This window comes from Phacochoerus africanus, chromosome 9 (assembly GCF_016906955.1).
Source record: "Phacochoerus africanus isolate WHEZ1 chromosome 9, ROS_Pafr_v1, whole genome shotgun sequence".
In the NCBI taxonomy this organism is placed as follows: Eukaryota; Metazoa; Chordata; class Mammalia; order Artiodactyla; family Suidae; genus Phacochoerus; species Phacochoerus africanus.
The window spans coordinates 79498649-79523180 of NC_062552.1; the positions used below are offsets into that span (position 1 = coordinate 79498649).

At 41.4% G+C, this 24532-nt stretch overlaps 1 protein-coding gene and 6 non-coding genes across 7 annotated transcripts; 5 read left to right on the forward strand and 2 right to left on the reverse strand.

Moving 5' to 3' along the window:
* Window positions 1-7091: 7091 nt before the first annotated feature.
* On the forward strand, window positions 7092-8087 carry LOC125135155 (olfactory receptor 6S1). Its single transcript, XM_047794921.1, has one exon. It carries the CDS (start codon window positions 7092-7094, stop codon window positions 8085-8087), a length of 996 nt encoding a protein of 331 aa, XP_047650877.1.
* A 3234-nt stretch (window positions 8088-11321) lies between these two features.
* On the reverse strand, window positions 11322-11393 carry TRNAP-UGG (transfer RNA proline (anticodon UGG)). The gene has a single exon. It is a non-coding gene; the product is annotated as a tRNA-Pro (tRNA).
* Window positions 11394-12400: 1007 nt separating this feature from the next.
* On the forward strand, window positions 12401-12473 carry TRNAT-UGU (transfer RNA threonine (anticodon UGU)). The gene has a single exon. It is a non-coding gene; the product is annotated as a tRNA-Thr (tRNA).
* A 556-nt stretch (window positions 12474-13029) lies between these two features.
* On the forward strand, window positions 13030-13121 carry TRNAY-GUA (transfer RNA tyrosine (anticodon GUA)). The gene is given in 2 exon segments: window positions 13030-13066; window positions 13086-13121. It is a non-coding gene; the product is annotated as a tRNA-Tyr (tRNA).
* Window positions 13122-15898: 2777 nt separating this feature from the next.
* Window positions 15899-15980, reverse strand: TRNAL-UAG (transfer RNA leucine (anticodon UAG)). Its single transcript has one exon. It is a non-coding gene; the product is annotated as a tRNA-Leu (tRNA).
* Window positions 15981-22168: 6188 nt separating this feature from the next.
* TRNAT-UGU (transfer RNA threonine (anticodon UGU)) lies at window positions 22169-22241 on the forward strand. The gene has a single exon. It is a non-coding gene; the product is annotated as a tRNA-Thr (tRNA).
* A 383-nt stretch (window positions 22242-22624) lies between these two features.
* Window positions 22625-22696, forward strand: TRNAP-AGG (transfer RNA proline (anticodon AGG)). Its single transcript has one exon. It is a non-coding gene; the product is annotated as a tRNA-Pro (tRNA).
* The last annotated feature ends 1836 nt before the right edge of the window (window positions 22697-24532 follow it).

Here is a 24532-nt window from a genome sequence, read left to right on the forward strand (position 1 = left end):
TCTGATGCTATTGTAAATGATAGAATTGTTTTCTTAATTTTGGATTGTTCATTGTTAGTTTATTGTTAATTTTTAGTATATAGAAATACAAATGATTTTTCTGTGTTGATCATCGTAGTATTTTTTTTTTGAGAAAGAAAACTTGTAATTTTGATGAAGTTCAATGTATCAATTTTTCTTTTATAGACTGTGCTTTTGATTTAGTTTCTATGAAATCTGCCTAAATCAAAATCAGAGATTATGTCTTATTTTGTAATTTTAGAAGTTAAAAAAATTTTTTTAGAAGTTAAAAATTTTTTAGTTTTACATTTAAGTCTATGATTCATTTGATTTTTATATATGATCTAAGGTGCATATTAAAGTCCATTTTATCATATGAATATCCAAATGTTTCTGCAATATTTGCTGAAAAGACTATACTTTTTCCACTTAACTTTCTTTTCTCCTTATTGAAAATCAATATATATGTGGGCTTGTTTCTATACCCTCTATTCTGTTTTATAGATATTTGTCTACCTTGATGTCACTTTACATTTCTCTCATATATTTTACCTATTAGTTCTATTCTAGGAGATTGTCTCCAGCCAATCTTGAAGTACCCATTTCCAGTCCTGAAGTACCTGTTTCCCCGAAGGTCACTTATCATGTTATACCCTTCTTTTTCACACTGAGATTATACTCAAGGCCAAGTGATATGTTGGTATGAGTTAACATGTACTATGGAATAAACATCTCCTGTATGTGTTTTAGATTTGCATTATAGTTCCCTGTTCTTTTAAATTCAATTCTATCTTCTGCTTTATTCTCCTGGAATTTCCTTTTGTACAAAATTTGGTAACGACACTCTGTCCTCACCCTCTTAAAAAAGGAAAAGGGAAGAAAAAGAAGAGAAAATGTATCTACATTTTAAGGTATTTGTCATAATGAAAAAGATAGTGCTCTGGGAGTTCCCTTCGTGGTGCAGTGGTTGATGAATCCATCTAGGAACCATGAGGTTGCAGGTTCGGTCCCTGGCCTTGCTCAGTGGGTTGAGGATCTGGCGTTGCCATGAGCTGTGGTGTAGGTTGCGGACATGGCTCGGATCCCGCGTTGCTGTGGCTCTGGTGTAGGCCAGCGGCTACAGCTCCGATTAGACCCCTAGCCTGGGAACCTCCATGTGCCCAAGGAGTGGCTCAAGAAAAGGCAAAAAGACCAAAAAAAAAAAAGGAAAGATAGGCTCCTGCACTCAACGTATAATTTTAAACCCATCTCCCCATTCTGAACTGTGATTCTGTGTGTATAGATGTGTTTCCATATTGTCTCCACTACTTTTAAATCAGAAAGTGGTTTGTTGCTGAAAGGTTTGAATTCCTCTTAGAGTTTATTGTTCATTATAGTCTTAATGTTTCCTGGCTCTGAGGAGCCCACATGGTATTTGACATTCCCCAGTGGTTGGTGGGCTAATTTTGTGGAAATCGAGTTCCCATCTTTAGGAGAATATTTCTGACATTCATTAATTTTTAACTGCAGACATCTTGTATTTCTAAGAACTCTGAGTTTTCTTTAAATTCGTATCTGACTTCGCTGTGTATTTTGGAGGTTATTTCACTATGAAAAATCTCAAACATACTAAAAATGGAGAGAATGGTATAATGAACAACAGTGTAACCAACTCATAGTTCCATGAATTAACAATTCAAGGCCAAGCTAATGTTACCTATTCCTCTACTCTTTTAATTTCATTTAATTTTAAGGTAAATACTAGATATCATATCATTTTGCTACAATTTATTTTTCCTTACAAAGTGATAATTGAATTTTTAATACAATTTCTACCACAATAGGATTTTTACCCACAAGGAAAACTGAAGTCAAAATGATATCAAGTGGTAATTAAAGTAGAGCTGTAATTCAAATGTTGCAGCCCAACCATTGAATAGATTTGTCTCCTCAGTTTAAATATTTTCCTTCTGTTCTCCATGTAGTGGCTTAGAAAGTTTTCCAGGGTATCTTAAAACCAAGAAATAGGGTGCAAAACAGCATAAGAAAGTCCCAGGTAAATAACTACCCATCTTGACATTTGCTTATATATACACAAAACAACACTGGAAGGATGAGCAATAAAATAATGAAAGGGGTTAATCAGGGAAGGGATATAGGGTAAATGGGGAGGGGGATGGCTAGGACCTAAAATCTACACACTATTACCTTTTTATTTTTGAATCATGTGAGTATAATTTATATTTTAAAATAAATATTTCCTTCTAATATGCTCTATTTTATGCAAAAAATTAGGATATTCCTATGATCAAGTCAGCTAAAGTATCGTAAGCTGAATACAAACACCATTGTCAGTTGGACAAATAGCGATGCAGTTTTTAAAAATTGCCTAACTTTGATTTCTTTTCTTTCTGTTGTAGCCTTAAACCTTATAGTTCAATTAAATTTAAAACATTTTTATGGTTTAAGTGTGCTTTACTAGCAAGTGCTCAGACTCCATGGGTCTCTCTTCAATGAGACGACTCCTCCCTGAAGTTCAACAAGAGCCTCTATTTCCAGTGTAGTTCAATTCAGCTTAGCTCAGCTAGTTCTACCTGTTTCTGCTCCCACTCCTTCCTCAGAATCTGAAGGGATGACACTTCTCATGCCTCATTCATGCTTCTGGTTAGGTATTTTCTTTCCTCTTCTGGAAATGTCCAGAAGGATGGAATTCGGCCAAACTGAGTCTCAGGGGCACCTTTGTAGAATCAACCATTTGTATCCATGGGTTCAGCATCTGGGGATTCAACCAACTGTGGATTAAAAACCTTAAAACATTCAGGAAAGCTAGAGATGTCACAGGCAAACTTCTCCTGTCTTATCCCACCCTTGGGGATACTATCACTTCCCAACCCAGAAGCCAGGGGCGGGAGTCCCAATATCTTAAGCCTTCAGGGAGAAGACAGGATGTCTGTGTTACTCGGGATATAAACATTTCCCCTGAGTGCCATGCAAGAGAAAGGGGGGCAGTGGCTATGGCTTTCTGCAGCTGGTCAAACTCCATCCTTCCTCTCCTTCCCACCATGCTGCCCAGTACTTTGCAGCTGCCAGTTGGGATGGGTGATAGATGAAGGCAGAAGCGTTCCCACTGATGCCTTGTTGAATGAAGAGTCACCCTCCTTTTCAGACTTATCAGGCATGGAGTCTGGGAAATTTCTGTTGAACTGCAAATCTCCTGAGTCTTTGAGGAATTATTTTCTCTCTTTCTTAGGGTTTTAACTCCTCACCACTTGGGTCTCTTCTCCAGCAGACACTGCTGCTAGCTGGGGTCTTGATGTCTGGTTCAGTAAATTCTCATTTGAGGCATCTTCATTGGAAACTGAAGTTTTGCATGAAGAATCCTACCTGTTAATGGAGAGATTGGATAGGAACCTATGACTTTTTCAGTCTTTTCCTTCCCTGCACTCAGGCTACTGCCAGAAACCAGAGAGGATGGGGTCTAAAACAGGAAAACTGACAATTTTTGTGTTCATAAAACTCACCAACAAAATGAAGACCTGGCTTTAAAGAGAACATTTTCCAACCATTCAAGACAGAAGGAATTATAGGTAAGTGCATTGAGTCTTCTTACAGATAGAGGAATGGCTAAACCCCTCCAAACCCACTCTTTGCCTTCCAGTCCTGTGTTGTTCTTTTAGTGACGTACCTTGGAGCATTGTGAGATCATTGTTCTTCACTTGACATGAGCTTGTTTTAGCCCAAAACTAGTGATCAGACTGCAAAAGAGAATCTTTCTACAGGGAGGGTAGGGTGAGCTCTGAGGGGTTACTGCCCATGGCCAGAAGAAGGGGCAATGTGATGCAGCCTCCTTAAGATCAGAAAGTCCCTTTGTTTACAAGGCGGAAGAACAGCTTCTGGAGAATTAAACCCGGGAGGAAAACACAAGAGAAGAAGCTGATTATCTAACTGCTGCCTGTTTTCCCAAGTGCTTTGCCTGTCTTCAGGAACTGCAAGAGTGCCAGGCTATTGTCAGCCTCACAATACAAGGTATGAGGAGGACTCCAGGATGGAGTAGGGCATTTCAGGCATAAGAAAGGAAAGAGAAGTCTTGTGGGGTAATCTCTACCCTCAAGGAGACATCAAGCATATTCAGGGTAGGTAGGAATAATTCCTTCTATATTTTGGCTTAAGACTCATCTTCCTCTCACTTTAGATATAGTTAGGCTCAGCTCAATGGAAGGATTGTCAGAGAGAAACAGGGAGCCAGAAAGAGTCTTCTTTGAAGTGACCGGTATGATCTCATTCCACTCTATCTCTTATTTTCTGTGCTTCTGCCCACATGTGCTATGTTCACATGCTGCTCTTTTCCACTGAAACCCCACTCTCCTCTCCTATCAAATCCATGCTTATTTTTTAGCATGGATTTTAGGCATCACCTTTCCCCAGAATACGTCCTGTCTCTCTAAGTCTCAGTTTGGTTCCCTTTCTAGGTGCCTCCCTATGCTCACCTGTGACTTTCCACCTGTGATGCATGTTAACTTTTCTGTCATTCTCATTAGGCAGTGAGCTACATGAGAGTAGTGACAATGTCTCCTTTATCTCCAAATCAACAAATATAGGACCTGATACATAATCAACAGCTTAATGATTTTAGCTGATAGGCAATTCCTTTAGAAGCTGAAGGGAGATGAGACTTTGAATGGAATTCCTAGGGGGAAAGACCACATAATTGCTTTATCCTTTTTTTTTTTTTTTTTTTGTCTGTTTGCCTTTTCTAGGGCCGCTTCCTGCAGCATATGGAGGTTCCCAGGCTAGGGGTCTAATCAGAGCTATAGCTGCTGGCCTACACCAGAGCCACAGCAACGGGGGATCTGAGCCGAGTCTTCGACCTAGACCTACACTACAGCTCACGGCAACACTGGATCCTTAACCCACTAAGCAAGGCCAGGGATTGAACCCGCAACCTCACGGTTCCTAGTCGGATTCGTTAACCACTGTATCACGATGGGAACTCCTAATTGCTTTATCCTAAACAAAAAGTACAAAAGTTTTCCTACTCAGGTGGGATCTACAGGTGAGAAATTGTAAGTAAAGATTTTAAGCTTTGCTGTGAACAAAAACTGCTGGGTGCGCTAGAGAACAGTAGGGTTGACAGAGAACCAAGGACTTAAGGTCATTTATCATGCTTTGCATGGCTAAAGGGGATCAGTTTTCTCCTTATAACTGGTGATAGTCTTCAGAATTGGAATGATGAATCAAGTGGTAAGGACTTCATTTCTGATTTCATTAGTAATGACCAGGAATTCATATTTCTCTCTCTGACATGTCATTTGATAGAGCCCAAGTTTGTGAAAGGGCCTTGGCTTAGTATCAAAGATTGAAAAAGCTTGAGAAACACATCTTAATATTCCCCAGAATACTTAGCTTGAAGTTGACACTAAATAAATAGATGTGGATAACTGACTGATAAAATCAATGTGGTTTATCCTATTCTTCCTTTTAAATATAACATAACTTTTTCGATAAGCAAGCACTTTGTGACAAGCTGAGTTCAGTTAGATTCTGGGGTTGCAGGGGAAATTCTCCTTGAAAAGAGAGATTTCATATAATAGATGTACTAATGACCTAGATTCCAAAGACTTGTTCTACAAGCCTAGCCGATGAAGGAAAAACAAGACTGGATTTTTTTTTTTTTTTTTTGGTCTTTTTGCTATTTCTTTGGGCCGCTCTTGCGGCATATGAAGGTTCCCAGGCTAGGGGTCCAATCGGAGCTGTAGCCACTGGCCTACACCACAGCCACAGCAACGCGGGATCCGAGCTGCGTCTGCAACCTACACCACAGCTCATGGCAACGCCGGATCGTTAACCCACTGAGCAAGGGCAGGGATCGAACCCGCAACCTCATGGTTCCTAGTCGGATTCGTTAACCACTGTGCCACGACGGGAACTCCTACATTTTTTTTTTGTTGTCATCTTTTTTTTCTGTCTTTTTAGGTCCACACCCACGGCATGTGGAGGTTCCCAGGCTAGAGGTCCAATCAGAGCTGTAGCTGCCAGCCTACGCCTCAGCCACAGCAACACCAGATCTGAGCCGCATCTGCGGCCTATACCTCAGCTCACAGCAAGGCCAGATCCTTAACCCACTGAACGAGGCCAGAGATGGAACCCTCAATGTCATGGTTCCTAGTCGGATTCATTTCCACTGCGCCATGACAGGAACTCTAAGACTGGATTAACTGATAGTCTTCCAAGGGAAGTGGCCAGAGCTTTCTCTACTATATCATTTGTTAGCTAAGTGCTGGCCACTCATTGCATTATTGTATTTCATTTGATCTTTAGTATTTTACAATTGAGGAGCACAGAGAGGTTAAGTAAATTTTCCAAGGCTACTCAGCTAGTAAAAGCTGGAATTTGAAGCTGGACAGTCTGTCTCAAGTCTGATCATGGCTGAATGGGAATCACATTCTTCTCAACATCATTTTTCTACACTTGATCTTAGCCAAAAGGCCGAGAAGCGATCAACATCATTTTTCTGATATTTTAAATCCAACTCAACAATATTATTCTTGTAGTTATGCGGTATCACCATTTAGGATCTGAAAATACTAGATGTAAAGATGGAAGTCCTTGGCTTGGGGTTAACAAATGCAAACTATTGCATCTGGAATGGATAAGCAATAAGATCCTGCTGTACAACACAGGAAACTATATCTAATCACTTGTGATGGAACATGATGGAGGATAGTGTGAGAAAAAGAAAGTATATATATATATGTGTGTGTGTGTGTGACTTTACTGTACAGTAGAAAATTGATGGAACACTATAAACCAATTATAATGGAAAAAATAAAAATCTCTTTCTAAAAAAAAAAAAAAAAAGATGGAAACTCCTGGTATTTCACAGCTAACTTTTAGCTACCCTTGATAGAAGAATCTTCCCCAGCTCTAAAAATCAATTAGCTCTCAGGTCTTTCAAATCTTAACAGGATCTGAAGATCCTGGTGATCTGGAGAAAATGACTGGAGAAAGTGGAGATATATGCGCCTTATCATGATAAACTAAATTTCAGGATTGTCTGCAGGACCTGTGCTTACCAGGACCACATTGGTGTTGTTGCCCAGGTGGGAAAGATAATGGCTCCTGGTGGAAACCAGAGCAATGGTGTGACAGAGTTCATCCTGGCGGGCTTCCCAGATCTCAACAGCACCAAAGCAGAACTGTTTTCTGTCTTCCTTCTTGTCTATCTGCTGACCCTAACAGGCAATGTGTTGATTGTCGGGGTGGTAGGTGCTGATATTCGCCTGCAGACCCCCATGTACTTCTTTCTGGGTAACTTGTCCTGCCTAGAGATCTTGCTCACTTCTGTCATTATTCCCAAGATGCTGAGCAATTTCCTCTTGAGGCAACACACTATTTCCTTTACTGGATGCATTACTCAGTTCTATCTCTACTTCTTTCTTGGGGCCTCTGAGTTCCTGCTGTTGGCTGTCATGTCTGTGGATCGCTATCTGGCCGTCTGTCATCCTCTGCACTACCCCTTGCTCATGAATGGTGCTGTGTGCTGTCGGGTGGCCTTGGCCTGCTGGATGGGGGGACTCTTCCCTGTACTTGGCCCCACAGTGGCTGTGGCCCTGCTTCCTTTCTGTGAACAGGATGCTGTGGTACAGCACTTTTTCTGTGACAGTGGCCCACTGCTCCGCCTGGCATGCACCAACACCAGGAAGCTGGAGGAAACTGACTTTGTGCTGGCTTCTCTTGTCATCATATCCTCACTGTTGATCACTGCTGTGTCCTACGGCCACATAGTCCTGGCTGTCCTGCGTATCCCCTCTGCTTCAGGCCGTCAGAAGGCCTTCTCTACCTGTACCTCTCACTTGATGGTGGTGACCCTCTTCTATGGAAGTGCCATTTTTCTCTATGTGAGGCCATCACAGAGTGGTTCTGTGGATAGTAACTGGGCAGTGACTGTGGTAACAACGTTTGTGACACCACTGCTGAACCCATTCATCTATGCTTTACGCAATGAGCGAGTCAAGGTAGCTTTGAAGGACATGTTTAGGCAGGCAATAGTAGGCTTTTGGGGGGATCTTTTAGTTGCTAAGTGTTTCAGTAAGAAAACAGTGAAATGAAAGTGTCACTTAAGGAATGTCTTAGGTCCAAGTCTTCTCCATTGTCACTCTTATTCCTGCCATCATCATGGATATCACCATATGACTGAATTCTGGAGCTACTAGAGATCTCCAAAGTCATCAAGTCCATCCTTCCTCTCTTCCAGGCAAAAACTGCTTGATTGTATCTCATACATAAATCCACATTATTATTGATTTATCATAATACTATCATTTCATCATAAGAACTTCCAACCTGTATGATCTTAAAACTAAGGGTCTGTGGTCACCAAGAAGTCTAAGGATGAGCTTTAGAAAAATGTACAAGCCACATTATTATGCACAGTTATATGCATATTTTATAACTACATCAAATTTTATATATTTGAGCCTGTATGCACTTGTCTGGGATACATAGCTTTAATTCAATTCCTAAAGCGATCCATATATGGTCTTTGCCAAAAGTTATAAACTGATTAAAATTCTCATTTGAGCCTTCAAGTGGTTTAGGAAAATCAGGAACTTTAAGAAAAATTTCCTTATAATTATGAAAATAAATAAAAGCAAAATAGATTAGCTGGATACTTTTGCATATACTCTGTGAAGAAATGCATTTACTGTCAGGTGGAAAAGAGGAAAAGCAAATTTAATAAGGGACTTACTCACTTCATGGCAATTTCAGGTGTCTTTAGAAAAGCAGATCAAAAGAAAATTTTGTGAATAATAGCAATTAATATGGTTTCCAATTTACACTGCATTATAAATTGAATTAAAGACATCGCCACTCTTTTTGCCATTGGATTATGTTTCTTTCATTTGTCCATCTTTTTTACATTTTCATATCTATCATCTTTATTCATCTCTGGTTTTTAGTAAATTTGGGATTGGTGGAGTTCTTGTTGTGGCTTAGTGGTAACAAACCTGACTAGTAACCATGAGGATATGGGGTTGATCCCTGGCCATGCTCAGTGGGTTAAGGATCTGATGTTGCCATGAGTGGTGGTGTAGGTTGAGATGTGGCTCAGATTCTGCATTGCTGTGGCCCTGGCACAGGTCACCAGCTGTAGCTTGGATTCGACCCCTAGCCTGGGAACTTCCATATGCCACAGATGTGGCCCTAAAATGTAATAAATAAATAAATAATTGGGATTGGAATGAGGACGTTTGATATCAAAAAATTAAGAATGCAAACTATTGCTGTACCATACTTTGTGTTACATTTTATCTATCTCACTTAATATGTGAAAGGAATTGGCATTCCTATTTGTAGTGCTCTTGAAATCTTGGACAATATTTATTTATTTATTTATTTAATCATTCAACAAAGGTCTGTTTAGCCTCTTTGCTGGATACTGGGATACACTAGTATATGCTAAGATGAACAAGAAATGGTTTCTAACCTCAAGAAACCTTTGATTTTAGAGGGGAAGACTGAGAGACCTATAATAAGTGGAAATGATAAAGGTGTTTATAAAACAACATTGGGGGTCACTTGAAAATTGATTTACCCTTTCTAGTGGTTTTTTGTTAGAGAAGTTTTCAGAGTCTTTCATTCATTAAACAGGAATTAATTCCACCTTGGAGTGTGTTTGTATACATAGAGACAATGAAAAAGAAAACAAATTTCAAAGTATGAACAACACATCGACTTCAAAACAGTGCTGCAAAACTTGCAAACTAATTATTAGCATGCAAAGAGATGACCATGAAGCTTCTGTGGTCACTGAAAATAGTAATGCTGTTATCTGGTTCTAATTAGATACACACACACACACACACACAAACACACACACATCTTTCTATCCTGAAAGATTTCAGAGTGAGAGCTAAAGGAATGGAAGGAATGATCAGTGATTTGAGAGGAAAAAAGAATTCTAGATCTAGAAGTGCTTCCCAGAGGGCAGATGAAGTATTGCCTTAAAAGCTACCCAATTTCATGGTGCAGAAAAACCTGAAGTCAATCCCAGACACTAGCCAAAAAGAGGAATTCATGTACAATTTATAGCATTTCTGGAAGGAATCACCCCCATATTTTAGCAATAAAGCACCTTAAGCCATCTATTTCTTTTATCCCTTTTGGCGGGGTACGCACCCAAGGCATATGTAAGATCCCAGGCTAAGGCTAGAATCAGAGCTACTGCTGCTGGCCTACACCACAGGCACAGCAATGCCAGATCCAAGATGAATCTGCAACCTACAGACTCAGCTAATGGCAATGCCGGATCCTTAACCTACTGAGCAAGGCGAATCCGGCATCCTCATGCATACTAGTCTAATTTGTTTCTGCTGCACCACAACAGGAATTCCCTGCCCTGTGTTTTTCATTCCTAACAGTCCTTTCTTTAGTTTGGATCTTTCTCCTGAATCTTAGGACTTTATTTCCAGCTTCCTACTGTGTATCTTCATCAGTAGTCATTTAGCAAACACATCAAAGCCCAGGCTAGCTATATCACCTTTCTCATGGGACAAGCCACCTGGAAGTCAGGGTGTCCTGGCAGATTCTACTCTCTCCCCTCACTCCAATCACCAATCACAAAACTCTGTTCTTGCCTGGCCAAGTAACTTTCCCAAGAGGAACCTTGCAAAGGACAAATATGATCAGGTCAGATGAAAATTCTGTCAGAGTCTTCTTGAACAAGCAGTTTAGGAAGGTAAGCGAGTTTGAAGGCCTATCATTCCAGGAGTTCATAAGTTTGGGTGACTTCTACAAACCTTAATCAACCACACTCCAAGGTTACAGGTAGACACCTCGCACTACAGCCGGCTGATTTTCTAGTTACGCAACCAAAGATCACTAGAGAGTCTGGAAGGTTCTTGCCGTAAATGGCAAGACTACTGTCACTATGCTATACTGCATGTGAAAAATAATTCAATTACACTCCCCTGGACGGAATGGATGTCTGTGCACTTAGAACTCGACGGTTCCCGAAGGCCCTATTTAGCGTGAGAAATCTACCACAACATTTTCGACACTGGGGTAGACGGACTAGGGCCTCAGGAAGAGGTTCTGCTCAGCGCTGAGACCCCAACACACCTCCACGTACCCACTCTTTCTGTGCGAAATGCCCTAGTGAGAAGTACACTAGTTTTTTTCCACTCCAATTGCAGAAGGGGGAACTGTTAGAGCAAGCCAAGCCACTGCTGATAGAGGGGGGGTCTGTTATAGCAGGACGACGCTTCGTTTGGCTCTCAGGGGGCAAGAGGGGGTTGGGGAGGGGGAGGCGGACGGGGGGAAGAAAAAGAAAGCTGTAACCGGGGCTCGTCCGGGATTTGAACCCGGGACCTCTCGCACCCAAAGCGAGAATCATACCACTAGACCAACGAGCCACTCCCGTAAGCATTTTTTTTCTCTTTAGGAATATTCATTGATTCTGTTAATCGCATCATAAAATATGAGTACCGTTTTTGATTCCTCTTCTAAGCCCAGTAATTTTCTCCAAGTTCCAAGAGCATCAACATGCGAATTCGGAGGGACCTGAGCCACGCGTCCCAGAGGTGGGAATGTTCAGTAAGGGACTCAGAGTGAGCTGGTAGTCTGACGGTGGACACTTTCACGAGAGTCTGAGTACTTACAGGCCACACTCGCAGGTGGCCTGATGTTAGAGGACAGGTAAGGACAAATAAAGAAACCATTGATTGACACAACATTGTAAATCAACTATATTTTAATTAAAAAATCCTAACCCTAACCCTAACCCTAACCCCTAACCCCTAACCCTAACCCTAACCCTAACCCTGAGGACTCTCAGGCCCCGACTGACCCTGACCGAACCCGACTCCTTTGAAAGGTTGGGGGAGGGGGGAAAGAGATCTCCCAGACGCCTTCACTTTCTCATTGACTCTCTCCACCAACCACTCCAAATTTTGAGAGTCCGGGGGTATGTCCTGGGCTTCGAGAAAGCTATCTCCCTTTAGAAAACAAAAAGCAACTTTAATTTCAGTCCACGAAACCTGGAGCAGTTACTTTTATACGAATCCAATCAGATTGGAAACAAATGGCTTCATGCTTGGTCTCACATCCTTCTCTTAATTAAGGCACCAGCACCCTACCCTACTCTAAACCAGGGTTCCGCTCGTGGCCCGGGTTTTGCCCGAGTTCACTGACTTGTTAGTCTGAGAAACATGCACTGTTGGTGCTACCAGTGCTCTTCCAGGTACTTACATTCTTGTTTGCGCCTAATCAAGTACATGTTCATTTCTCTTATATTAAGAAGCATTTCCTTCAAACAAATTTCTTTTGATTTTTAAGCGTTTATTAAATCGTTTAGATAACAGTATTTGCCTGCAGTTCTTAAAATTTAGGGAATTCGGCGTTCACAAGGACCTATCGCCTTGGCTCCATAGCTCAGGGGTTAGAGCACTGGTCTTGTAAACCAGGGGTCGCGAGTTCAAATCTCGCTGGGGCCTGTCGGAAGTGCTCTTTCAGAGTCACTTCCAAAGAGGGTGGTGGTCTCCTGTTTTTGAAAGGAAGCACTGCGTGATGTCTCAGGGAAGATCAGATCTGGAGATCTGGGATGAAAGATCACAGGATTGGAGCCACGATGGACCTGGGGGAAAAAAAGGTAGATATTTGTATCAGCAAGTAGTTTGGAAACTAGGTTACTCAGGTCTTTGCGACTGCTAAATCCAAAGATCTGAGCGTGTGAAAGACACTAAATCGGTCTACTTATAGCCATGACCCGCCCCCCGGTTGCCACTGGAGCGTGAAGTTCTCTTTTCCCCACTTGCAACCTGTCTGGCGCCCCAGTTTTTCCGGCGCTCCTGAGCACAACTGGTTTGCAGATTACCCTGAGGCAGCCTAGTCCAGAAGCTACGTAGATACACCCCGATTCGGATGGTTCCTGCTCTGTTTCTATCCTCACTTGCTCGGACTCAGACTCCATGTCCTTTTGTCCCGGGTTGTTACCGGAATTTGGCTGTTACTATGTGCTCAAATATTGACACTAAGGGAGTGTTACCGTGCCCTTCGATAGCTCAGCTGGTAGAGCGGAGGACTGTAGTGGTGATGTAACTGCTGTCATCCTTAGGTCGCTGGTTCGATTCCGGCTCGAAGGAGACGCCCACAATTTTGCTGCAGTCCAAAAGATTTAATTCTGTTTTCAGGTAGCAAGAGAATAGCTATTTGCAGACCATAAAAATTAATTTTACATTTCCTCTTTGTGATCATGCAGTATACACATGATTTGGCTTACTGGGCTGGTATGAATTAGGGGCTCTCCTTTTAAATTTGGACTTTATCTCCTAATCTTTAGGACTAGCTAGCACTTGACTGAATATTGGGTAACATCCCTCAACCTCACCCCAACCCTACACATTTTCCTTACAGTGAATAATTTATACTAGAAAATTCAGGGTTTAAAGAGAAATACTGGAGAAGTATCTGCCCTTCAAAAAGACGTAAACAAACAATACAGAGAAAAAGCAATGAAAAAGGCAAAACATGCATATGGAAATGCTTCTTCAATAATAACAGAGAAATACTAATTAAAATAAGAGGTTTCACACCATATTAGAAAGCGTGGATTAGTATTTAGCAATGATCAGGATACAGTGACAGGACTTTCTTGTAGAATGTCACTACTTTCTAGAGGACTGTTGGGCATTATAAATCAGGAACTTTCAAAAGACATTGTAGGAGTTACCTGATGGCCTAGCTGTTAAGGTTTTGGTATTGCTGCTGCTGTGGCCCAGGAATTTCCACATGCCATAGGGGCGACAAAAAAAAAAAAGAAAAAAGAAAGAAAAAAGAAAAACATTGTATTTGATCAAGTATTCTTTTCCTACTTCTAGAAATACACCATTCATTTTTGAAAAAGAAGAAATACGGCAAAAAGTATTTGTCTGTGGGTAAATTGTGTTCTTTATACTTTAATGGTTTTTTTCCCCAAAATATGCCATATATATAAATTTCATTCTTTAAAGAACAGTGATTTAACTTTAAGAAATGAAATTTAAAAATATCCTGTGCTGCAATGGAAGACATTTTGGCAGTTTCTTACAAAACTAAATATATTCTTACCATGCAATCCAGGAGTCATATTCCTAGGTACTCACTCAAATGAGTTGAAAACTTGTGTCCACACAAAAACCTGCCCATGAATATTTATAGTAGCTTTATGTGTGTATAATTGCCCAAACTGGAAAGCAGTAAAGATGTCCTTCCACAGGTAAATTTATAAATAAATTATGGTACATTCATACAATGGAATCTTATTCAGCACCAAGAAGAAATGAGATATCAAGCCATGAAATGATATGGAGGGACTTTAAATGCATGTTACTAGGTGAAAGAAGCCAATCTGAAAAGGCTACATATTGTAGTATTCCAGACATATGACATTCTGGAAATGGCAAAATTTTATGGAGACAGTAAAAGATCAATGACCACCAGAGGTTAGAGGGGAGGGAGGAATGCATTGGTGAGGCACTGAAGATTTTTAGGGCCGTGAGACTATTCTGTATGATTTGTTAACGGTGGATATATAGCACTATAATTTGTCAAAACCCATAAAATGTGCAATACAAGAGTAACCCCTAATGTAAATAAAGGACTTTAGGGGCTTTTTAATTTTTTTTTCCTTTTTTTCCCCCCCTCACAAGTCACTGGGAGCAAAGCAAACCTGATCTCTCAATTTCTGGGAAAAATATGGCCTTTTTTGTGAAGACCTCAGGGGCCCTAAGATATTTCTTGTTGAGAGGTGGGGGAAAAGGAAAGGAACTGGTTTAGAGGAGTCGTCAAAGTGAAATGGGAGTAGGCTTGGGAGGACACAGAAGAGACTTCTGAACGAGGAGTTGAAAACACATAAAAAGGAAGATAGACTAAAAAAGTGTCATTAAAAATAAACAAGCAAAACCAATCCAGATTTGGTTCCTACAGAGTCCTAGTTCTCTACTTGTTTCCTTTCATCCATTCCTGAAGGCATTGCAGGGAAATTCTTTACCTCCTTGAGAAATATGTACAGCCAAATCCATGGGTACTAAGTGGGGTAACAGGAGCTGAGTGGCTGAGAAGTGCAGTGGGTGCCACTATTCTGATAGGGTACCACTAAAAAAACCCTGAGTGTACCACCTTCTCTTTCCCACACTGAGTTGGGTTCTGCACAGGTATTGCATTTGTGTGGTTCAGAGATCTAGACAGTCTCCCAGATAAGTGAATTTACTTGGAAGAGGCAGAGGAGTGGCTAAGCCAACTTTGACAGCACACCCCACTAGGCCCGACACACGGAGTCAGCCAAGAGTCAGTTTTGAAGTATTTTGGAATCACAAACCCACCGGCAAAGTCAAATTCAACATAACCGTTTTCCTGCCCCACCTCACCCCCATGAGGCAATACTGGCTGAATGAGAGCTTGAAGCCTGGTTAGAAGTGGTTTTCTTCATTCATTCATTCATTCATTCATTCATTACATTCAATTATGAAAGTAATGTCATTAAAACCTAAATTGGGTCTGCGTCAAAATCAGGTCTGCGCAGGTTTTTTTCGTGGTTACAGAGCTGCAGCTCCTACACTAGTGTTGGCAGCGGGCTGATGGGGGCTGTGGGACACTTTATAGGCAGCCTTCCCTACTGGATGGTGCCTAAGCCACGTCATGGGAACGATTCTGTGAGGACCGAAAAAATTTCCCATTGCAGGTACGATAAAGTTTGGACACAAGGTGACCCGCGTGCTGACTGTTTGGGCAGTGGATGTCATGAAGAAATCGAAGTTACCTGGTTTGGAACTGACAATGTGGTGACAAACTGAACAAAGATCTGTGGAAAGGTTTTGACAGCGACAGTAATTTAACCATGGTTTTATCACTTCAGAATCAGGGTAAGATTAAAACGCATCACTGGCAGTGGTGGGATTCGAACCCACGCCCCCGAAGAGACTGGAGCCTAAATCCAGCGCCTTAGACCGCTCGGCCACACTACCACACGCTTCTACCGTCATTTCATCCTTAAGTTATTCACTTCGGTAAGCAGGCTCGAAAGTCTATTTTTTAATGGTTAGTGGGGTTCCCCCTTCAGTGTTTCCATTCATCTCTAGGGTTCTAAAAAAATTCCGGGAAAGGAGAAATCATCACAGAAATTCCGGGAAAGGAGAAATCAGCTAGAAAGTGGCCGTGAATACGCTTGGAAGACTTCCACCTTTTCTTTAACCTAGGCAATTCGACCAAGAAAGAAACAACCACCACCCATCTCACAGTGATCAGAGAAGACTAAGATACTGCTCGCTGTTGGGTGGTTGGTCCGTGTCTGTGGTTGGTCCAAGAGCGAATGTGGTCGAAGATCAGATCTAGAAGGAAGTCCGCTTCCGTTCACAGACCTGACAAGTCCGTCACCAGATTTAAAGGTCACAGTTCCCCTGCAGTTTCAGTCAGAACGGAGAGACTGGGACTAACTGACCGCCTTCTTGAAAGTAGCATTCAGGGGTAGACCGCACACAAGTGCAACGCTATAGTCCCACCACCAACCCCAGCCCCGCCCCACTCGGTCATTTCCCTTATATAGGGACCAACTTGGCTCCGAGAGAAAGGTTTACATCCAAGAGCGTTCCCAGACCTGTAAGGGTTGGGTTCCGGGTTTCCCTGGGGGTCCTGGATCCGCAAGGCTCCATATCTTTTCTTTCGAATGGAGTAGAGGGAAAACGAGGGAAAAGTTTCAGAAGTGATCCCGGGGATCTCCAGCACCCAAATGGGATCTCTCTTACCTGCCAATGACCTCTACTTGGCGCTGGGCTATACGTTATCTATATTTTTCTTTGATGCTTCTGATGGGTCATTTCTGGGTCTTTGGATCCAGAAATTTTCCTAGGGGTCTAATTAAAGTTACCTAATTTCTTCCCACCTCCGTCACTACAAAAACCACACGCTGCTCTTAGGAAGAGGCTTACAGGATCCGAGGGTGGAGGCGGGCTCTCCTCCCGCTCCCTATCAGCTCCCCACCCTAGCCAAGCCCGGCTGCCCTCTGGGTTCTGTTTTCCAACACCCCTACCTCGTGTCACCCAGTCCACACCCTATGCGCCTCCCGCTCCTTTTCGACCTCTCTTTTCCTCCTCTGGTCCCAGCTGACTGGAGATCTGAGCTCCCGGGGCGGGGGAGGGGGGGAGCTGGGTGTCCACCGGTGGACTCCAGCTATGTGCTCTTTCTCTGCAGAAGCTAAGGGAAGTTCCCAAGTGAAGCATAACCTGGGAGGTGGTCCAGTAGCTAAGGTCAATGAATCTAGCGAGATGAGCGAAGGCGTGGCTTCTATGCTCCAACATCACTGGAGATCGAGGGGTTCAAGAACCCTTCGCCAGCTCCTTTGGCTGAAGGGTATGACTTCTAAGAAACTTCATTTTGTGTTTTCACGCTTTTTGAGATTCCTCAGGAAAAATCAAGTGTGAGCTTATTGCCTTCAGCAGTGCACAGAGTCTTTGCCACCTGCCATGGCAGTGGAAATACGGAGGCTAATCTCAAGCTGGAGAAACCTGGAAATCATGTGCAACCAACTTTGTGTGTAAGGTGAGGAAGCGTCGATTTCCAAGACAGAAAAGGCCTGGGGCACTTTATTACTTGAAAGGAGGTAAGAAGTAGATAGGAGGAGAGAGAACAAATATTTAAAATATCTCCTGAATATTTTGTCTAGTTCTGAACAAGACAGGAGGCTCAGGGTCTGATAGATCTTGGGAAGTCTCATACTGAGGCTTTTGATGAGCTCTTCAAATGAGATTATACACTCACATTCATATCTGTGTCTGTTAATGTTAATTTGGTAAACATACACATTTAAATAAACCACAATTTCTGTAAAGGTTTGGGTTTCTTTTTAAAAATATGGATTAAAAAAAAAAGTACGGAGATTCTCATAAGATGGAAGTGGCCTGAGCCCTTGATTTTTTTTAGTGCTATGTCAGCCAGTAAAAAGAATCTGTTAACAAGAAAGAAGATGCTCATTTCAGCAGAGCTGCCTTTGATCCTGGGGTGCTACATGCACAGGCTCCACAACTGGCAGACTTCAAAGCACTTTCTTATCAGGTGAAAGTACCATATTCTCACATCCCAGGCTGAAGTTCCTTTACTAATCAGTGTGCACAGCTTCCCCTATTCAATCACCAGATAATGCTCAAGCACTCACTGCCTGCCTTGAACCCACTGGATCCTTCAATGTGAGGAGGAGCCTTGCTTGGTCTGTTCCCCGCAGGAGTAGATCATCTGTTGGATTGCACAGAGACCCAAAAGCCAAAAGTCTCAGCTTTCCCAGAGGAGTGTCAATTTTCCCAAATACTTAGTTATTCAGTATCTAAAGCCCTTTGGAAAGATGCCTGATACAGAAAAATGTGATGTATTTGTCTGGTACATGCCTAATTCCTTCAGTCATCAGTGTGGAATACTAGTATTTTAGGCTCTAGCATTCTGCAATATTACTAGAGAATTTAACCTTGGATTTCCTGTTTTCCATACCTTATCAATAGTTCAGATGATGAACATGTATATACAAGCAGGAAATTTATTTTAAGGTCTTGATGCTCAAAGTGTGGCCTAAGAACCAGCAGTGTCAGCATTTCTTTGTAATTTATTAGAAATGCAGAATCTCCAGTCTATGAATTAGAATCTTCACAAACAATGAGAAAAATTGTTTGAATCTAATTTCTTTTAATTGGAGGGAACCAATTGGGGAAATTTGAAAATATAGACTGTTAGATTACTTGGAGTTATTATAAATATTCTTAGGTATGATATGGTACTGAAGTTATGCTTTTATTCTTCATTCTTATTTTTAGGAGATGCCTACTGAAGTATTTAGGTATGAAGAGTCATAGATATGAGATATGAGACAAACAAGTTTATTATCTTTATTTCTTGAATAAAAGAAAAATCTCCTTTTGTAATAATACAATATAAACCTAGGAGAAGAATATATTAATAGACACACACATGACAACTCAAGTAATGAATGTGGCAAGTGTTAATAATTAGTGATTCTAAATAAGGGGTATAAGTTATTATTGTACTGTTTTTTCAACTTTTCTCTGGTAGCAGATTGAATATACAAATGGACAATGGCCAGACCATATTTAACAACGGAACTCTGGCCCACACCCTGCAGCAATCAGCTCAGGAAACCAATTCACTATCTACTAGCTTGGGAAAACAGCCCACCATATTTAAGTCAGACTTGTAGGAACTCTAGAAACAGTCTAGGAAACCAAAAAATAACCCCTGTAATGATCAGCTCCAAATGGCCTGGGCTTGATTAGTAACCAGCAGCTTTCCTACTCTTTTTCCCTGCTTCCAACTTAGGACCAATCAGAGAAAGTCAAGTAAGCACACCTAATCAATTACATAGGATTCTTGGCTTCTAGTCAGCCCACCTACAGATTTCTTAGGCCAACAGCCTCCAATCAGGGCACACTGGAAGCTACCTGCCTTTTCCACTTTAAAGCTTTTCCACTCTGTCTGTCTTTGGGTCTCTGCCAAAACTGGTCATGACAGCTGACTCCCTTGTTACAGCAAGCTCTGAATAAATAGCCTTTGCTTGTTCTCATTTAGTTGATCTTCATTTATTTCCATCCTAGGAATTTATTTTGCAAAACAAAAAGTTGAGGGAAAATGGAAGAAATACAAACAGACAAACAAGTAATGAAAAATATTCCTAAGATCTCTACTAGAGTCAAGTTGTTTCAAAGAGCTTCTGATGTCCAGAGCCCACTGGAACATGCCCATATTTGGCATTGTTCTCTGGGTCTAATAAGCTAGTGGGAAGGCTTGGCACTTCCTAGAATCAGACAGGCAGACCAAGTGGTGAGCCATGGGCAGTGAGTGGCTGAGAAAATGAGAGAAATTGATCTAGGGTCCTGGACAACATTCAGGGGTAGGAAACAAGTTGAATATAGATGCGGTCTCTTGGTCAAAGTTTTATTTGTCATAATAGAGGAGTGAGGACCTTGCCTCTGAAGACAAGCTCTGTCTAGGAGAGGCAAAAAACATCAGGCTGGTGGTTGTTGCCCTGGCTCCTCTTCTTGGAATTATCCTTTGAACATTTTAATATCTCATTGATGCTTTGCAAGCAGTCTATGTCTAGAAGAGGAATCAGTCCATATAGGGGATAGAAGTGAGCTTGCTGAATTGTGGCTGGGTGAGGATAAAGAAACTGATTCAAGAAAAAGGTAAGAGGAGCCAAGACAACAACCAGAGAATAAACAGTAAAGAGAGGAGGAGAAACGGCAAGGAGGAGGGGATGAGAAAGCTGTTGGGGAGACCATTTTGACTGTTTAGCAATTTTGCCTAAGGCCTGTCTTCTTCAAAAATAATAACAATAATAATAATGATGGATAATAATGTACCCTAGTTTCCAAAACTAGGACACTGTGATTCTGCAAGGCTAAGTAACTGCCCTAGTTGTTTTCTAACCACTATACCACGTAATCAGTGTCAACCCTCACCAACATAACACATTACCCGTGATTCAAAGTTTGTTTTGGTTTGATTTTCCTGCCATATCCTTAGGAATTATGATGCCTGTCTTTATGTTCAAAGAGATTTCTATACTGATCACCTTGGAGATTTCCTCCACTAAAACGCCTTCTGTAAGTAAATGTGGTATGGTGACCTGATTCTTGATTCTCATAGGCAGAGGAGTCTGTTAATGTCTTGTAGTTCTCTCGGGTGGGGTGGGGGTGTATTAGAGGATATTGTCTGGTGTGGAAAGACTGAAAGTTGAACACCAAGGCAGTGCTGGGAGGAATAGCTCTCTTCAAGCCGCAGGAGACCCTATTTCCTTCTTGGCTGTGGGCAATTGTACACGTTGATCTCACCTTAGGACAACATTGTGATGCCTCTCATGACTTAATCCTGAACCTAGAATATTAGCCATAAAGGTTTTACTTTGCCTATTTAAATAGGGAATTTCTCTTCCTTACAAATTTGTAAGGTCTATGTCACAAAGTTTTACATTTACATAAAAATTAAAAAACACAACAGATCATGAGCTTTCAAATTTCTTACAGACTTCGTGATCTTGGATAAAAGACAACATTAAGAAATAGTAGGTCCAAGAGCAGGCCTGTGGTCAGAGAATCTAAACCTTACTAAACAGTGGTTCACTTCTTGAGGTTGCATGCATCAGTGACTCCCTCCCAGTGTTCTAGTCTATTGCAGTAAGAAAGAGATACTAGATTTCTTGTAGTTAAAATGCCTTTTTAGTTCCTGTGTACCAGCTTACATAAACAAGGTTTCCAAAAAGTGAAAATACAATCCTTTTTTAAAAAATTGTATTTTTTCATACCAAAGATATATGTAAATCCATACATCTTTGACAAAGGATAAAGTCTGCCTCAGCAGCACCTCTTCGCTGCTTGTTCCTTTCCCTGGACCTTTGAGAGAGAGGCATGAATTCCAGTATACAAGCAAGGGTTTGGGGCTCTGGATTCTGAAAGGACAACATATACATGTCACTATGTATAAAATAGATAAGTAACAAGGATCTACTGTATAGCACAGAGAAACCTACTCAATACTCCATAATAACCTGTATGGGAAAAGAATCTGAAAAGGAATATGCATATGTATATGTATAACTGATTCACTTTGCTGTACACCTAATACTAGCACAATATTATAAGTCGACTATATTGCAATAAAATTAAAAAATAAGGTGTTTGTCATAAGTAATAATCCCCCTCCCGCTCCCTCCAAAAAACCACAACCCCCACACCCCCAAAAACCCAAACCAACTGTGGTAAATCTCTTCTCCCCTCTGTGGATTTAACCAACATATTAAGGGAAGGAAGTACACCATAACCTCCCTGTCCATCAGATATCCTCTATATGCGCGTCTTAATTCTCAGGTGGTTTTCCTGCGTGCCTACATACCTGGAATTCTTCTGTCTGCCTCCTTTCTGGGCGCCAGAGGCACAGAGGCAATATCTCAACAGAGTATCAAGATAAGGGAGAAGACAGTTTAATAGTGGCTCTGCTCAAAGTGGAGTTTTTTTGAGGCGTTGACAAGACACGAAAAGATTCCAGTTTCTGGAAGGATGCCTTGAATTTTTGCTAGGGTGAAAACTTCATTTGCCATTTCAGAATACTATGCTTACTAATACATCCAAGGGAGAAGGAAAAGAACTGCTTTTCGAGCCAGGGCTCCATAGCTCAGGGGTTAGAGCACTGGTCTTGTAAACCAGGGGTCGCGAGTTCAAATCTCGCTGGGGCCTGCTCCTTTTTACCCCTGATTCCCTCAGGAGAGTCTGTGCCCGATTGGGGTGCCCATGCAACTGTGCCTGAAGATCTCCCCTATGCTAAGAAGCACTAGAGAAGAAGGGCTAGGTTACCAACGCAGCTGTTCGGGCAGATTTCTCCCTCTTTGGCAGCGCCCGAGAAGACGTTTGGGCAATGCGGAAGTACTTTCCCTGCTGTTCTCACCCTCTGGATCCACCACAGTGGCTGATAAAATCTTCTCCGCCTCTCGAAGCTTATGAAATCTGGGTAAACAAATACACATTCCTGCCAATAGAAGTCACTCAAACTCACAGTTCTTTGGGACCCGCCTAGTGACGAGAGTGAGCCTTGAGGCAGACGTAAAACCGGCTTGTTCTGTGGCTCGTTGGTCTAGGGGTATGATTCTCGCTTAGGGTGCGAGAGGTCCCGGGTTCAAATCCCGGACGAGCCCAGCGTTTTAATTCTCACGACTTACTTAAAATGTTACGGCATTTTGTTCTTTCTACCTTGTTTTGAAAAGTTTCAGCAAAAGCCCCTTAAGGCATGTGAGGAAACAAAGTTAGAGACAGCTCCAAGTTATGAATTCTGTCTGATCAAGAGTTTCCCCACTCTCCCTGGCGTGCAGGCTGGTGGTGCCAGTGGCAGACCTGGGAGAGGGCAAATCTCGTCCTCTCGGCGCATATGCCGTGAAACGGAAGTGGTAAAACTTTCCCCCTCCCTGCCTACCTCCAGCCACACTGTTCATCATAAATAGCTATTCACTCCATAAACAAAGTTGATAATGTCCCACGAAACACTTTTTTAAATTATTATTTTGTCTTTAAAATTTGCCTTTGGAGTTTTACATTCCCTCGACACACTGTTGCTCCGCTAGAGTTAACAGAATTCATCCCTACTTTACAGAAAGGTTTTAATAAGGAGAGAAGTGTGAGAGAAATGAAAGAAGGAAGAAAGGGAGGGAAAGAAAGAAAAGGAAAAAGAAAAAAGAACACTATGATGACACATAAAAACTTTTTTAAAGGATAACATAGCACACACATAAGATGGTGATTACGTAAGCATGTTTCAGCTCCCAATTTCTTGGATAGGATGGGGGTGGGGGAACTCCTTGTATTTAAGCACTATTTGAAGTTTCCAAGCAGTTTCCCACTCATTTCAGGAGGCTGTTTTCTTCACAGCATTGATCACTAGTTGACATATTTATATACATTTAATTGTTTCTTTTTTTCTTTTCTCCCCCATTAGAATATAAACATTATAGGCCAAAGATTTTGTTATGCTGGCTGCTATACCCTCAGCACTTAGTATTGTTATCTGCAATGTGTAGTAGGTGATTAATAATGAGTGAATGAATATTACCTTATATTTGATCTCACTCTGGCCTCTAGAAGTCGCAATTAAATAGCAGTTACTTTTGGCTTTTGTAGACCCAGATTGGAATCTTCCCAAAGAATAGGATACATGGCTATGGACTTACACTACAAATAGAAAGCCTAAATCATGCTTCATCTCTCCATTTTGGCTCAAGTACCCAATTCAGACTTCTCCTCAATGAAAAAAAAACCCCACTAAACTGTTTATCTGTGGGCCTTAGAATGACAGATGTCTATAATATATCTTGTTATTATCAAGACTTTCACATCTCTATTTTTTTTTAATGTAGCTGTCTATAGACAATTTGCTCTTTTTAAAATTTTATTTATTTGTTTGGCCTTGCCCACAGCATGTGTAAGTGAGCCAGGGGTGGAACCCAAGCGACAGAAGTGACCTGAGCCACAACAGTGACAATGCTGGATTCTTAACCTCTAGGCCATCAGGGAACTCCCTTTTAAAAATGTTATTTATTTTTTAAAATTAAAAAAATTGGTCTTTTAATATCAAACGCTAGTGGAATTTCAGGCCAGAATTTCAATTCAGATTGGAGAAAAGAAAGAGGCAGCTCAATGGTCTGAAATGTGGCAAAATATGTACCTAAGTAATGAAAACACATTTCTTTGATTACCAAACTCTATTCTAAGCACCTTACAGGTATGAACTATATTTCATAATATTTCCACAAGATATCTCCATTTTATAGATGAGGGAACAGGCAGACAGAAGATAAGCAACTTGCCTAAGACCACACAGCTAGTAGTGTGAGAACAGGACCCTGGTATTCTAACAGCAACAGCGGATCCCAGAATTTCCTCACTATCCTCCCCCTAACACTGTACTGCATTCCTTTATACTGCATTTGTTTCCTGCTTGATGATGTCTTAAAAGTTTCAAAATCATTTTGTGAAAAATT